Source organism: Perca flavescens, chromosome 2 (genome assembly GCF_004354835.1).
Source record: "Perca flavescens isolate YP-PL-M2 chromosome 2, PFLA_1.0, whole genome shotgun sequence".
In the NCBI taxonomy this organism is placed as follows: Eukaryota; Metazoa; Chordata; class Actinopteri; order Perciformes; family Percidae; genus Perca; species Perca flavescens.
The window spans coordinates 19,131,777-19,148,982 of record NC_041332.1 but is presented as its reverse complement, the minus strand read 5'-3'; the positions used below and the strand labels follow the sequence as shown (position 1 = coordinate 19,148,982).

Here is a 17,206-nt window from a genome sequence, read left to right as displayed (position 1 = left end):
TATAAAAAAAAGGAAAACATGGTTGATGTTATTTCATCACACACAGCAGCCCTTACATCACAATTATGTCACAGTTAATATTTTATAGTATTTTAGTATTTGTATGCATTGGTTATCAACAAATCGATTAATGTAAGAATCGTGATTCCTTATCTTCTAAAATTCTGAATCGATTCTCAACTTGGATAACCTGACTCCACCAGATGGATTGCTTTGCATTTGCTCGGCATATCCATCTGGGAACTTTCCGTTGGAGAACTTTTGGGAAAGGGCGAAAATACTGGTTAGCTGATTGGATAAACCATCTGTCTATCACCACTTATGTTGGTGATAGACGGGCCAAATCAACCAATCAGATCCAACTCTTGCCGAAACCAATTGGGAGAAGAGCAAAACCATCTTTTCCTCCGAGTAAAGCCTCCAGTGCCGTTTTTGCTCTTCTTTAACTGAAGGAATACTTTCTTATTCGGATAAAACTTGCGCGATCACTACGCTCATCTCATCCGTGGAAGCTGCCATGTTGTTTAACCCTAACCCTTAACAGTCGCTTCTTGTTGCGTCACACCTAAACCCGCCTCAAAACCAACGCTGACGGGTCGGTTGTTTGGCGAATGGCTCCAAATGTTCTCTATCTCAAGATGCCAGACTGACCTGCGAGTAGAAAACTGGAACTCGCGAGATCAGGACAGTCTCACAAGGCTACAACTTGGATGCTGACGATTACAATTTATTAGTTATTGCTATTACAATGGTTTGTATAGTATGTACATTATGTGTTTCCTATTATCAATGCTATCATCATGCTTCGTTTTTTCTGTTCACAAAAACTCCAATGGGCCTCATTTAGAACATTTTCGTACTTTTATCCTGAAATGTTACTTTTTTTCTGAGAGACTATTTCCTGTGAGCTGTTCCAAGCCAGATTCACCAAACTTGTTGTGAATCACCTGTTTCAGCCTGATAAATGCCACCTTTTCATTAAGGAGGTGGATGTTTGTGAGATTTGATCATTAGCATAATTGTCGCCCCTAAAATTCCCGTTCTGCTCCATTTGTGTGCAAGTTTTTTACAAAACTGTTACCAAGTTCACAAGTAAACAAGTAAGAGTAAACACTGCAGAGCTTCATGCCCAGCTTTCTGAAATCATTAGACAAAACATAGTCAGTGGAGGTATTAGAGGATCCGAAACAATTAGAAAATACAGTATGCTAAAAAACTTACTAAAATCGAAACCTTTCTAAAGCCTAACGGTTTAAGTTTGTTTCAGTTCATTTTTGTCAATTTCGGTATCATATTTAAACTTCAAATTCATTCAGATAAAAGCATTATGATTTCAGGTCAATTTGTGTTTTTTGCCCTGTGGAGAAAGGCAGCCAGTCTTTACATAACTTGTACGACAGGTCTGGACGACTACCACACAGAAAATTCAGAGTACAACAAAATTGGTGAATGCCACAAATTCTCTTATATCACTAGTTCACCACCTGCCACTTCAAATGCCACAAATCTGTTTGCACAAGTGGTTCTTGCATGAGGAACGATGTGTTGTGCAAATTATGAATTTACAGATCAGCCAGAAAACTGTGCACAACTGCAGCTTGCTGGTACACTGCCAAGCATCCTACAGTATTTAAATTGTTCCACTCGCTTATTGTCCTTATATGTGGCAATTCCCCATACTTTTTTTTTTCATTAAACCAGTGACAATTTCACCCCGACATTCTTTGACTGACATCAGATCAGATGCGAGAGGTGGAGAATATAGGTCCTACAGCTGTATAATGCAGACAGACAGACAGGATAGGGTTAATCCCTGACATGTCTGCTGCTGGAGTACTCCATTAACTCAAGAGTGCACGGGGTACACAGTATACAGTAGACACTGTCGGATTACGGCTTTTTAAATCACGCATCAATGACTGGGATCAAATGTCTTGAAACATAACGCCAATACAAACTTTTTCAGTGGATAAATTGCAGCCATCTATCAAGTCATGATCATACTTTAAATTAAGATGGAAAGAGGGGGTTTATCCTCCCTCTGCTGACTATCGTCTAGTAGTTGTACCAACTTTCCTTGTGCTTTTTACTCCTTCATGCTGCATCCCTCACTCTTTTTTCACCAATCAGATTTTTGTGTTTGGCTGGGTAACAAAACCACATCCTTTAAATGATGTTGTCTGTGACGGCCAGTGTGTGTGTGTGTGTGTGTGTGTGTGTGTGTGTGTGAAGAAAGACCTCTGACAAAAACTTGACAACTGTCACCTGGCTGGAGGTTCACACCACACATTCACTACATATCTGTAGTCTGATACTGTGGAGCCTGAAATTGCATTGTGATTCTGGCATTTTTTTTTAAATACTGTAGTATATATATACACAGTATATAGCTAAATATCAACATAATGATTATTATAATAATACATTATTCAATATTGTCCAAACCATTTAAATAAAGATTCTAATTACCGCTGTTAGCAATGGAGCCTAAAGTTGCTTAAATGGGGCTAAAATTGAAACCATCTCGGATATGCATATATAAGAGTAACTCTGGTATCTCTGGTGACGTTGGTCACAGTTCTGTGCAGCAACCTGGCCACATGGAGATTTGTTACTATGGAATCAACAGCGGCAACACTGTTCTACATTACTGAGGCCAGTACTCACACCACGCTAACTGGAATTGCCTGTAAAAAAAATAAACTTCATGCAGCTCAGGATGTACTATAGGGTCCTCACAATAATAACCCCTTCCCAAGCCCCCCATGGTGGGCACAGCGCCAGGCAGACAGATCAGCTCTCCTGACCAGCATGGGTCACAGGCAGTGGGGAGAGGGATGACTCAGCTGGCTGTCCTCAACGGTGTACCCCAGGGGGTATTTGAAGGATTAGTGGCGCTCTGAGGGCAAGGGGTTGGACACCTACACAACCAGGCATAACAAGACACCAGCCAGCTAGCGTGTTGTGGTCAACAGTTCTCAAAATGCAGAGTTTGCACAAAAGAATGTGTACTCTCTGGAAAGTTACTATCAACAATACATATATGCTAATAGCTGAACTATATATATATGAATCTTCTTGAGCCCACAACCCCGAGAAACTATGGTGAACAGAGGAGGACTCTGACACAGTTGAAAGGGTTCCCAGCCCTCCGGAAATGTCCAAGTAAATGTCTGTGAACCAAGCAGTGCTTAGCAACAGGGCCTCAGCTTCTCTCAATGGAAAAAGGGAAACATTTTCTGGGGTCTCTGCTTTTGCATGAATCAGTGCCCTCCATTCTGACATAACTGTGCTAACTGGGCTGCTTTACCATGTTTTGTAAACCCCAAAAAGCATGCAAGTGTCTTCCCTGGAAAATTAAAAAATGCATTTGCCTCACACAATACTTTTTTTTTTTAAAAGAGTATTTTTTGGGGGCATTTTTTGCCTTTATTTGACACGACAGTTGAACAGGAAACAGGGGAGAGAGGGGGGACATGCAGCAAAAGGCCACGGGTTGGACTCGAACCCGGGCTGCGGCGGTAAGGACTGAGCCTTAGTACACGCACGCTCAACCAGGTGAGCTACTATGGCGCCCCCTCACACAACACATTTTAATTATGGATGAAATAGAGATGTAATTACAATTAAAAGGTGATTTCTAATGCTATGGCTGTGCATTGTTCAGCATCATGGTCTAGATGTGAATGGAGACCAGCAAATGTGAAAATAACAACTTATAACATTGTCATGATCTGGACAAAAATGTTTTAATCTTGAACAGGCCTGATGTTAATTTTCTTGATGAAGACATTCAGGAGAAATAAGATTTTGTGTCCCGGTTTAAGTTGTGAACAAAGACACCCATGCTCCAGTAAGAGGCAGGCTTAATTAACAGAGAGACAGCCTGCCGATAAAGGCATACAAGTATCCACATATAGCTCTCAGCCTGGAGCTGCCAACCATCCTCTTCATGTGCACTCTGCACCACCAATGCAACAAAGGATGAGCAAATAGTGGCATTCAATAATACATCACAGTGGCATTACTATATACAGTCCTTCTTTCTCCTGAGCTACTGGATTAAACACTATTTGTTCAACCGTGCTAATCAGCAAAGCCAGGCATGACATGGTACATCCATTTCCATAAAGTCCTTCTTAATTATTTTCTCTTTTATGATCTAATGTCAACAAAGTTTGAAGCATGATTATCACCTATACCTCTACTGCCTGCTGTGTGGATAGAAGCAATCAAAGCGGTTTATGTCAGCACTATGCTATGCTGGTCTGACTTAAAAGGTCACACAATCCTCAAAAACAGGACAGGAAAACATGCAGAGTCAGGAATGCTAATGCAAATGACCAGCAGAGATTTGCATGAAATGCAACTCAAATCTCTTAAAACTCCTTGTTCATTAGCTTCACATTTGGGCCCTTTGGCATTGAAGAGAAATAAATAAGATGATCAATTAGCAGCACAAAAGTTTACCAAGCATGTGTATCAGAGGAAAGACATGTCTGTAACCCTGCAGAACAGCAAAAACATTCAAAAGTTGACATGGATTGGCTGTTAATTCCACATCGGTTTTCTGACAGAAAACTGAAGAAAAAAAAAGTTATTTGAGCAGACAGCTGTTGCTTATCAGGGAACAAAAAGAACTCTGTTAGGACAGTTTGGTTACAGTGTGACTCAGCACAAGCTTCCCTGAGCTAAGAGATAGGGCTGGAGTCCCTTCTTTTCCCCTTAAGCCCTCTAAAAATACGGAAAAATACAAAGATGTTCTTTATACTTTGGTTGAATTTTCAATTGAAATAAATACAAAGTGAATTTGATGACTACATGTAGGCTGTTGCAGCTTGAGTAGGAAGAAGGGAAAGTTGTGTTACAGCTCATGAAGAAATAGAATCTGGAACAAATTATTAACTTTTGTCAACAGATACTACCTATGATTTATGTTACTAAATATTCTTTGAAAATTCTTGTAAGGTGGTGCTCAGTAAGGAAATCCTTGTTCTAATATGGTGGCAAACATCTTCTTCTCTCAAGTGATACAAACAGACTGCAAGCAGTCTCTTGGCATGGAGCCATCAGTAGACAGTAACCACATAGCAGAGCTCTGCTATACCTTGCCTGGTCACATTATCACAACATCCACCCCTTCACTACATTAATTATATAGTGGTTTAATGTTATATTTAGCTACAATACAGCAGGAAATCAGAAACAAGTATCTCAAACATTAAATGACAGTATTAGATTTTAGTTTTGACTCTGTCATGTTGGAGGATGCCATTCTCATTACTTTGTCACATTTGTGCGTTGTGAAGCTCTTTACAAATAGATTTAGATAAATTAGATAATTAATCATTTGTCACATGCTGCAACAGTGTTGATAATCAATAAGGAATTTTTAAAGCAAAACATGTACACATTACACATTTACTTGTTCCAGCTTCTTATATAGGAATATTTGCTGATTCTCATAGACTTCTGTTCTCTGTATGGTAAACTGAATGACATCACCTTGTACTATTATCAACTTTTTTTTTCTTTTTTTAACCATTGTCTGACATTCTATAAACCATATATTTCATATTTATCAATTATATAAGATATACTAAGAGATCTCAAAAAAGCATCCAGCAAAAGTAGAATATCACATTTTCTGCATGGCTGGCTATGGAGTCCTTCTCCTCTAAACCATTGTCGTTGACATCTCTCGTCCACTCTCCCATCAACTGCCCCATCTCCCCATATATATAAGAAATATAATGGTAGAAACTTCCTGAAGAATTTGGAACCAATTTAAACACTATTTTGGCTTACAGTCTTTTTCTACCTCAGCTCTGAACCATGTTTTTCCACCTTCTTTATCGAATGGTGCATTTTCTATATGGTAGGTGCATTTTCTATTAGAGGTGTTGAAATTAATCAAATAATCGATGCATTGGGATACGGACATGGACGATGCTGCATCGATGCAGTGGCCCACCATAATCGATTAAAATCGACGTTGCTTGTTAATTTTCCGGCCGCGGCATAAACATTCAAATAAAAATAACATTCTCAGTAGCCTAGCTAACCCGTTTCACACACACACACACACAGACGGAGACAGGCAGACACACAAACAAACAAACACACACACGCAAAACGGCTGGGCAGAGACACGGGAGAGTGGAGAGAATCACAAATCGAGAAGAGGAAAGAAAACACTGAGAAACATCGAGAGACACTAGAATAGTTAGCTTGGAGAAGATCTAAGTGTAATAACGAAGCTGAAGAGGTGTAGCTACACTACGGCACTTTTCCTGTCTAACAGCAGTGGTTTAGAACAAACGTGCTAGTGTGCCTGGGTAAAGTTGGAGCTAACGGACTAGCTAAAGTTGGAGCTAACGGACTAGCTAAAGTTGGAGCTAACGGCGGAGAGTTGCTGATTTGGAGGACGCTGATTTTGGACCGGAGAGGACGACAGCGTGTTTCCCTGCTGAAGAGGACTTTGCCGTAGCTGGTGACTGGTTTTCGTTTTCGAGCTGTGTTTCTTGGACTAACAGTTAACTTTATTATTATTATTTGGATTTCTGTGTGTTTGCTTCACTGAAGATAACGTCCTGCTGGCTGCTGCACGTCCACGTGAGCCCGCAACTTTTTTCTTTTTTCCTCTCGGCTTGTGTGGGTGTGTGTGGGTAGGTGTGTGGTAACGCAGTGGTTTAATAGGGTTTGAGTAAGTTTTACATTGAAACTGCTGTAAGGAGGAATCATTTTGTGTAGCTGGAGTGTTTTAAGTGGAAATTGATAGATAAACTGGTAAAGGGGTTGTGTGTAATATCATTTGAAGAAATATTGCAGTTAGCCTATTTGAAGGGTGTGATTTGTGTTATGTTTTTTTTGTTATTGAATCTAACGGCTAAATGTTATTTATATATTTAAGTTATTGTTCAGTAAACAGTACCTTTTTTTGTTAAAGTGTTGTCTGGGGTCAGTTATTCCAATACAGCACAATAGATTTGCTGGTTAAAAGTAGGTTGGTATATGACTAATCCAAAATAGGTCAACCTTCGTGGTAGCTACCTTAAAGAAATGAACCCAAACACTTCATCATTCCAGTCTGAAGTTACGTATTGCAGCTTGGGCATTGCCCTTGACAATGCAAGTCTGTCAAGTCAAATATCCTATTTGGTTTTAATAGAAAAATGTTTTTTGAAGCATCGTGATGCATCGAGATATCGAATCGAAGACCTGATAATCGTCGTCGAATCGGGAGATCAGTGAAGATTTACACCTCTATTTTCTATGTGGTCTAGGGTTATCGTCAACTTCTCTTAACTCTAAAAGGATTTAGGGGAGGTCATCGCAGAATAAGTTTGGAGGGGGGGGGATATTCTTAAACGGGTGCATACTTCATGGGTTGACCCAATGCAAAGTAATTCATCGCACTTTTGGGACCAAAGTTAGACTTTCGAAAATGTATTGACCCCTCCTGTGAAAAATGTCAAAAGACATCAGCAAACCACATTCACTTATTGAGCCAGATGCTACTAATGCTCTTTTTGGCATCTCTCGGTTACCTTTATCTAAGCTACAAGCAGAGCTGATACTTTGTAACATTGCTGGCTAGATGTTTAATATTATTGAGATGGAAATCATCAAGACCACCATCTCACGCTTTGTGGATAAAAAGACATTCTTAGTAACTTGCAGTTTGAGCTGTTGTTTTGTTTGTCTGTCTTACTTTTATTTATTGTTATTTTATTTATTTTTTATGTATGTTTGTTTCTTTTTCTAATTTTGTTATTTTAGCATATATAATTGCACTCACAAGCACTGTAACTGTATTGTCAATTTGTGCAAAAAAAAAATAATAATAAAGTGCATACACTAATGCAAAATAGCTCTTGGAATATCACAGACCGTTGGAATCCCAACCGAGTAAAAAATACCTGCAAATGGATTCTTTCCTGTGATTATTCCACTGAGGAAGATAATGTCATAATGCTGGTAGTTTGGCAGGTCATCTACTGAATGATGACAGTGATGTAATTATGCCTCATCAACACAAAGAATACACAGTGTCTTCATTAAGATTTTAAATGTCATGACCTCGTCCATCGACCAACGGCGCATGTTAAAATCCGGTGCTAATATGGCACTGGTGCCCAGTATCTACCGGATGGAATAGCAACGCGGTTTTCGGTGCCTCATTACGGTGCCACCTAAATGTCTGCGCTGCTCTCTGATGCTCCGAAACAGACGTTACAGGCAACAGAAACATCGCTGTGTGTCACACTAGAAAACAGTAATAACATGTTACACTTGGCAGCAGGTAACATTAGCCTACCATTAGCTACAGTAGTAACTGGATTAAACACAGTTAAAATGCTGACTGTTAAAGCCTGGTTTCCAAGCCGTCCCAGCTGTAACCATTTGTTTCTGATATTATTTAATGCAAATCTCTTACTGAGTGGAGAGATGTCCCGCAGTCTAAATCCTAATCATCTACAAACTAAGTAATCAACCAATATGACTGGATAAGGAAACAAACCATCTTTTCACAATCTGCCCAAGTAAAATCTAGTTTAGCTAAGCTCATTTCTGTGAGCTGTCCGGGCCTCTGAGTGTGAACTTGTCTTGCCTCCTCGAAGAGTTTCAGGTGGCCCACAAGCTCTGTGTCTGGGCTATTCCAGGAATGCATGTCACTAAGTGGGTCATAATCACAGGGGAAATCGGCAGCTTATGTAGGACATGCTAGCTTGCTCATTAAAAGGAAATGTGTTTTTTAGTCTCTTGAATTTAGAGAATCAAGTATGAAAATGGATAAGATTTGTAGATAAATTGTTCATTTTAAGACCATGAAGGTTATTTGCTCCAGATTTTAGACTATGTGAATAAAGGAATCCTAGGGGGATTCAGTAATATGGTATAATGCATTACAATACAACACACTGTCCACTGACTAGGGTAGGGTACCTTTCACATTTTTACCGGTACCTGAAATTCGGTTCCAGTATCCAACGGTACCTTTTTTTGGTACTTTCCTTCTGTAATAACAAAAGATTAATTTCAGTTGTAAAAATAATTCTAAACCTATTTATCCTATTTACTTATTTATTTAGAAGATTTTACACTCCACACAAAAATAAAACCCCTCCCTCTCCCCTCCCAAACCCATCCCTACAACCTATTAAAACAAATAATTATTAATTCCTCACACTGCACTGTAACTTTTATTCTTAGTAAGGCTGAGCAATTTTATTGATTCTGCGATATAAATTGATATTTTTTCCCCCAAGAAAGTATAGATTTTTATGCCGTGAGTATCTATTCATAAGTCCCATTCAAATCCCCCGTGTTTACCCCAGTTTACGTGGCAGGAAGAGCGATTTGGTCAGCCAGCCGCTAGTGTCGCTGTAGAGCAGCCAACGTCAACTGGCGGCCCGCCGCCAAAGCTTTTAGTCTGGCCTCCAGAATAATCATGAATTCACAAAATGTAAAGAGGAAAAAATGCGTTCTGTTATTTATCATTTCAAGCATTTAGAGCAAAAACCCAGCCCCCTGTATTTACATCTCTATTTACATGCCGGGATTCTGTACAGTGATGACCGAGCTCCACGCACACAGCCGAGCTGAGATGTGTGTGCGTTAAAACACACACACACAGCATGAGCCGAGATGGGTGTGCGTTAAAACACACACACAGCTGAGCCAAGATGTGTGTGTGTGTGGGTGTGTGTGTTAAAGGTTAAAACACGCAGCACCTGACTGGGAAGGATACAGAGTTACCAACGGCCGCTGGGGCAGATGAACTCACGCTGGTCTCTTTTCTGTAAATAGGCTACAATTAAACCTTCGTGAGCAGAAAGTCAATACTTATCAATGCACTCACCTGTGTAGACCGGCATCAACATGTAGAAAGCGATATTTCAATCTGCTCAGTCCACCGCGCTGTTTTACGCAAACACAGCTCTACTCTGCAAATAGCACATTTTTTACAAACAAGCTAAAACAAAAGCTGTCGGTTTGTAGTCTAACTGTTTATCTTAGGTTGCCGGGAATCTGGAAATTTTGACAAATTCTTGTAAACCTCACTCCTGGCTGGACAAACCAAACTCTCCACTGGAGCGGACAATCTGGAGCTACTTAATATGCACGTGAATGACGCGATCGTTATGTTCAGTGATGATGATGATGCTGGTTGTATTATTTTGCAACAACATTGTTTCATTGCAAATGAGGCATACATGACGAGTGCATAGCCTGCTTATCAGTCCATTCATCATTAAAGCTGGGCTTTTGGCTTTTCCACGTCAACTTTTCGCTTCAGCGTCTTTGACAGTGACATGTTTACCTGACAACAGCCTTTCTTTCTGCAAGCATTTTCCACCAATCAGGATGCTGCATACTACAATAATGTTTCCATAATCACAGACTTTAACCATCACTCCTCAGTGAACTGCCTCCTAGTCTGAGATCTTTTTCTAGTTACAGAGCCAGTTATCATTAGGGAGTTCCCATGTTTTTTAGGAGTTTGCTCACACTAATACATGTTAAAAAATAGTAGCATTAATTCAGTAAGAAAGTGAAAATTTCTAACAAGAATAGGCGTATTAGGTATAAATTCATTTTATTTTCTTTATTTGAAAGTCCGGCCGCCAGAGTGCTTAGAAAAATTCTGAAAAAAATGTAGTTGATGATCCCTGCTGTAGACTCTCTGTCCAGTCAGAGACATATATTGTGTAATTGATGTTTTCAGTTCAATTAATTAAATCCAAGTAAATGGAACACTCACAAGATGTCACCAAAATCACTCGGCCCCCTTTAAATCTTTCAGAAAATGATGTAAGCGTATCGAAATATATCGAATCGTATCGTTGGCTGAATATCGTGTATCGTATCGTATTGTATTGTGAGATTAGTGTATCGCTACAGCCCTAATTCTTAGTATTTGTATCTTATTCTATTTAAGCCCGTTTTTATTTTCTCTCTCTTCTTAACTGCTCTTTAATGTGTATGTAAAGCACTTTGAATTAACCTCCAGCCTGTCAGTCAGTCAACAGGGCATAGAGAACACTGGTGTGCCTGCCTTTCCCAGAGGAAGTGTAACTACACCGCGACCGCATTTGGCTCGCCATTATTATATTTGAAAAGTGTAACAACACTTGCAACCGCTTAACCGGCATTGCCGTGACTCACTGTGACTTTAACAAACTGCTGAGTCAACCTAGTTTTGCTCTGGCTGCACCGCAGCTCTCTGTGTGTGTGTTCAACCTCCCTAAGTTCTCTCACACTACAGCCCCAGCATATACATCCAGGACATGGTCAAACCATATACTCCAACCCCCCAACTCCGCTCTGCATCAGCCAAACTGCTTGCTGCCCCCTCACAGCGAGGGAGAACTAATCACTCAACAATATCCTGACTGTTTGCTGTCCTGGCTCCTAAATGGTGGAATGACCGAAAGCCTACACATCTTCCGCCGAAGGCTAAAAACACATCTCTTCTGACCACACCTCGGATAAACATGAAAAAAGACAAATTTAAAATATATATATATATTTTTTTTTTCTTGAAGCTGCACTTTCATATGGCTCTTTGTAGCTTTGCTTATTTAAAGCTAATGTACTTGCACTTACTACTTGTTGTCTGGAGTTTGAACCTTCAGAGTTGAAAGCACTTAATTGTAAGTCGCTTTGGATAAAAGCGTCAGTTAAATGACATGTAATGTAATGTAATGTAGTGTGTGTGTCTTATTACACGCTCTCAGGTACGGAAATGTACAACGTTTGATTTAACGTGAATCGGTCATCGGTAGTACCGACATAATTTGATCGGTACAGTCCACAAAAGTAACGATTTCGGTACACAACCCTACCACCGACTTGGCTTACCAAGGCATTACTGTACACTGAGATTACTAAGATGTAAATCAAGTCTAACAAAAAAGAAATATATTTATAACAAAATAAAGTATTGGTAGAGGGGCTAATAGACAGTTGGATGGAACTGTTTACATCAACTCTTATGGTGGTGATGCTGATAAAACAGTACAATCAAAATATCAACTAAATGTTTTCACACCTCAATTTAGTTTCTTCAATGTGGACAAAGATGATTACAAGTCGTTACAGGTAGTTGTGAGTGAATGACAAATACTTACATAGATGAGGCCAGAGTAGTAGCGGTCTTTGAGGTTGTAAAGCACAGAGGCTTCATTTAGGCAGGTGAGTTCCGCCATGTCCTCTACTTTGGTGAACTTTGGCGGGTTCATCTTCTGGATGTCATCCTTGTTGACCACTGCCTTCTTCCCATTCTCTGCCAGCTCCACCACCACCTCATCCCCACGCTCCTCACGAACACTGGCAGCCTCGAAGCCATTGCGTTCTGATGGGATCCATACCAGCCTCTTGGCAGTCCAGTCGGCCTGTGCGGCTGGGTTGTAGACCACGGCACGGTCCACAAAGAGGTACCGCTCCGGGTCCTCCTGCCCACTCCTCTGTGACATTTCTGCTGGAAACCAGAAGCAGAACACACTATGCCACCTGTGGGAAGGAGAGAAAGTATATTGTTAACCTGACCAACAAAAATGCTACATGCAACTGACTAATGTCACACCATTCACCTTATAGAGCACAGATGTGACCACCACTGTGACTCAAGATTGTTGGTACTTTAGATAGGCTTTTTTTTTTTTTTTTTTTTTTTTTTTACGGACATTTTGACTGAAAAGCAGCTAAATGTAATTTAGCCATCATTCATTTTAGCATAACACCTGTGCTTTTCCTACTGTGAAATGTCAAAATGTCTTCTGTGACAAAAGGCCTATCTGTGTTACAGCAATAATTTCATTCTCTGTTAGGTGTAGGGTTGTACCATAGACAGTAAAATTAATGGAAAAAGCCACGCCGTAGACTTCCACAGAGACCAGTGAAGTCTGTTAGAAGTACTTTTCCGGCTGAGCGTTACTGCCTCCAACTGAGCTTGACGATGTAGATGTGACGTGAGCAACCGGTCTGAAAGTTGGAAGTCTTCTGGTAGCTGTGCCAAGAGAAATCTCAATTATTCAATCTTGCAGAGACAGAGAGCGTGAGTAGGAGCTGTCAATGAGCGTAGGAGCAACTTTTGGTAAGTATTCTGATGAATTATTTTGTCATTTTGACCGTATGCCTCCACGTGCCCCCGGCTGCCTGTGAGCTTCTCCTGTACTGTACGGTAATTTATCTACTATGCAACAGAAAGTTGCGTGGTTATGACACAATCGTTAGCCTATTTTTATAAAAACGGCTGCTCCGGGGCCATAACGTGAGGTACAAGGTAATGGAGCCTTTTATACATTGTCGTGTTTCTTTAGAAATAAACAATGGACAAATAGAGTCTTTAAACGCTTCAGATGTAAAGTTATTCGCTGTCAAAGTGATGTCAAAATGAATGGCAGTCAATGGGATGCTAACGGCAGGTGATGGCTTATTAGCATCAAAATGGCTCCATAGGAAGTACGCTTTTCGGAGGCTGGCTTACCCCCTTGGGTTGTACACAGAATGAAATGTTTCCAAGTTTGACTCCAGAGTTGCCAGTTTAGGCCAAAATTTTGATTTTCCCACAAAGTCAAAGAAATAAAAAGTGGGCATTATGAAATTCTGTCAGCCGAACAGTGAACGTCACTGGGCGGCAGTAGAGGAGATTGTACCAGTGTCTGGTTCAAAAGTGGTTTAGCTGACTTCGCTAACATTCAGCACCAGAGCTGAAAGCGTCGGAGCAGCTAACAGGAACATTTGCTGGACAAGGTTTAGGGGCCAGTAATAGTTTAGTGGGGAAATTGTTTATCACGGTATATGTAATTTTATATCCCAATTTCAATTATTTTTATTATAATATAATGCATTTTCTGGGAAAGCAATTGAGAAATTGTTAATGGGTAAAATAACCAAACAGGAGCGTCTTAAATCAAACTAGATGCAAAAAAAAAAATCATATAAAAATTCCAATCTTGCCATAAAGCAGTCCTGCTCATTGAATGGCTGAATTGACCACAATAGCCAATCACCAATAGCCAATTATATCATATTGTTATATAATATCGTTAATGCCAACCGTGGTAGCACCATGACAAACATTTTGACCATTTCAGGTAAGATGTTGATTCAACCAAGCTGCAATCAAAACAGCTTAATGTTGAAGCTGATGGTTAAGTGCTTTAAATATGATGCAGCTTCTCTAATGGCTGCTAAAGGCTGGCTCCAAGAAAACTTCTATTGTAATTTAAATGACTACAATCTTTCAAATAACAAGAAGTCAGGCTTTCAATGGCTAATGCGGTTTGCTTGCTTGATGACCATTTTGAACGCCAGGTTTAATAAGTATATTTAAGGGCATGTCTGAATAATTGTCAAGTGTTACAGCTTATCACAGACCCCCATGGTAGTTGCTAATTGCCAGTCATAACTCAGCAGGGACTGGTAACCTTATATTAAAGTACTACTAGTAGAAAAATGTTGGTCATCCGAAAACATTAGATACATACTGTGTACCTGTGCGTATATACAGTAAGTGTATGTATCGTGTTGAGAAAAAGGCGAGTGAGCATAAAATACACCAAAACTAGTGTCTCAATCAGCATTTACAGCAGAGCCTTCTGAATCATGATCTCTTATAAACAGTGACAGAATGAGCATGAGAGGGAGCACCTGGATGACCCCCTACAAACTCCTTAGGTTCCTCTTTTAATAAAAGCACATTTATTTTTCAGAAATATACCAAATAAAAATGTAATGTGAATTATGTGTGTTCTGTCTTTTTGTTGGATTAATTTGCTGTCATTACTTTGTTTTATTGCTTTGCAATTTTTCCAGAAGAACTTGTTTGGCCCACACAGACTTGTGTGCTCAAGCCTTGACACCTCCATTCCTGTGCAAAACCAACCCACATGTACAGTTACTTCACCATTTGAGCCTCTTCAAAGGCCAAGGCAAACCCTGACTGTGTTGTGCAATAATAATAAGGCAGAAATGTGATTAGTTTTTTATTTATTTTATAAGATTTTTAAGATCATCTGACATTTTACAGGGCAAACAATTCTTCTTCAGGAAAAAAAAAAATGGCAGATTAGTAAATAGTAAAAATAATTTGAAGATATCTCCTTGGACTTAAGGAAACAGTGAGGGCATTTTTGGACATTGACCAACTAAGTAATCAAAAAAATACTCAGATGTAATGATAATGGAAAATAATCATTAGCTGCGGTCCTAGTATATAATACAAAAAAGACTGATGAGTGGTTTTATACGGTGGCCGACAGGGGCAAACGCACTGTAACTTATGAAACACACGCAAATAGACAAAACACAAGCGAATTAAGAAAACATCTCCATCTTCCATTTAGCGCTCCCCCTAGAAGCCTGGAGAACTTCCGTTGTGTAATCTGGATGCAGCGGTTTTTTTTGTTGCATTTGTTTTCGGGGATTGTGTGCTTTTCTTTTTGCATTGTTTCTGTTTTTGGAGTTTGTGTGCTTTTCTTTTTGCATTGTTTCTGTATTTGCAGCGCGTTTGTGTATTTGGTTGTGTTGTGTGTATTTGCAGCGCGTTTGCTAAACGCTGCGCATGTGTTGTCAAATTAATGAAGATGTTTTCTTAATTTGCTTGTGTTTTGTCTATTTGCGTGTTTCATTAAGTTGCAGTGCGTTTGCCCCTGTTGGCCACCGTAGTTTTATGCTTACGATATCATCCAATTGAAGATAGAAATACACTATCAATAATGAATGCATATACTTCCATAAACTGAGCTAAAAAAAGACAGAAGCGTTGACTCAGTTGACCAGTCTGAATGTTAGCCATGACTGAAAGCACCAACCCTGCATGCTTCTTATTAATCTTAGACAACATCAGCTGACGAATGCTCAGAGATATTTAACCTACAATCAAGTCCAATGCTTAAATCAGGCGCTGATTAGACACGAATCTAGGTCAGGGCAAGAGACCGGGGATCAGTGTGGCCGCTGGCTGCCATGTCACTGCATCCCCTCACTTGGAGTTGGAAAAACAGTTTTACACTTTTATTCCTCATTCAGCTCTACACCACTGGGATATAGAATAGCACACTACACCTCTGGTAGGATATTCCAACAGAGGAGGGCCAATACATTGCAATTAGCTGTGAAATTGCTCGTTAGTGACTAATGCTGCATTCACGTGCTCCTCGGATGGTCCTATTTCCCGAGTTGGGAAGTCGTTCTTCCGACTTCTGTGTGTTCATGAGCTTTAAGTCGTAATGTGGGGGGGGGACATGGATGCTACAAAGAAGATGTGTTTTATTTCATTACTCAGAGCGCTTAAACAATACCCGTTTCCAGTATTTATTTCCAGTTTGAAGCTTTATATTAGTGATTTTGTCCAAGACTTTTTGCTGCACCAGTAACGTTAATTGTCAGGAATTCCTTTTTCCGATTATTTCGACACCAATTACATGCAGCATGACATACACCGGCTGGGCCAAACCGCTGCATCGGCTAGGTTAGCCTGCTAACGTTAGCTCAAAGTTGGCGTGCTGTGCATTATATTCCACCCGCTCGAAATGATGCCTGCAGGGACTCCACAGCTCCGGTTAACCAACAAAACACAACGGTGGGTCTATGCTGGCGGTTTTGTTGACTTTAAGCAAGTAGAAGGTGAACACAAATCCAAAATAGTCTAATTTCTATTCAAATTAGAGTTTTAGGGATGACACAAAATCCCATCTAATCATGGGTGTGGGTGTCTCAAAGACGGCTGGGTGGAGATAAAAGCAAGCGGACAATGACCACTCCGTTTTACGGTAGCTCCTAAAGAGTACTACTTCTAACAGATACATGCATCACAAATGTTCAAGACTATATAGACTGATACAAAAAGCACATTGGCTCTGCGGCGCTCGCTATTAGCAAAGCTGATGGTCCTCCATCATTGAAAAGTCATGGAACAATAATCCGCTAGCTAACGTTACTGTTGCTAACCACTTACATCCTCACCACAATGAACGGCCCTGTCTTTTCTGCTTAACTTACCACACAGAGTAGATGAAGAAACCCTGCCCAGGTGCTTAGCAGTATCCAGTAGATAAATGTAACAGTCCTTCAATGCGTGCTAAAATAGTCTCTTCTTTTGCCCGCTCTCTCATCAGTGGTACTCACCCACCATCCAGTACCCTCTCAACCGAACTCTCGCCGGCCAGGGAGGTTGCACCGCACCGCCGCACTC

General features: G+C 40.2%; 1 protein-coding gene across 3 annotated transcripts in view; it reads right to left on the bottom strand.

Moving 5' to 3' along the window:
- Window positions 1-17,206, bottom strand: part of myh10 (myosin, heavy chain 10, non-muscle) — a 76,251-nt gene extending 59,045 nt beyond the window's left edge. For 2 of the 3 annotated variants that reach the window (XM_028604100.1, XM_028604115.1), the window contains exons 1-2: window positions 17,014-17,204; window positions 12,138-12,519 (exon numbers count right to left, since the gene is read on the bottom strand). In XM_028604100.1, the coding sequence (XP_028459901.1) occupies window positions 12,138-12,482 (345 nt within the window). In that variant the 5' untranslated portion in view covers window positions 12,483-12,519; window positions 17,014-17,204. Of the gene's footprint in view, window positions 1-12,137; window positions 12,520-17,013 lie in introns of all 3 variants that reach the window. The other variant, XM_028604108.1, reaches the window with a different exon arrangement.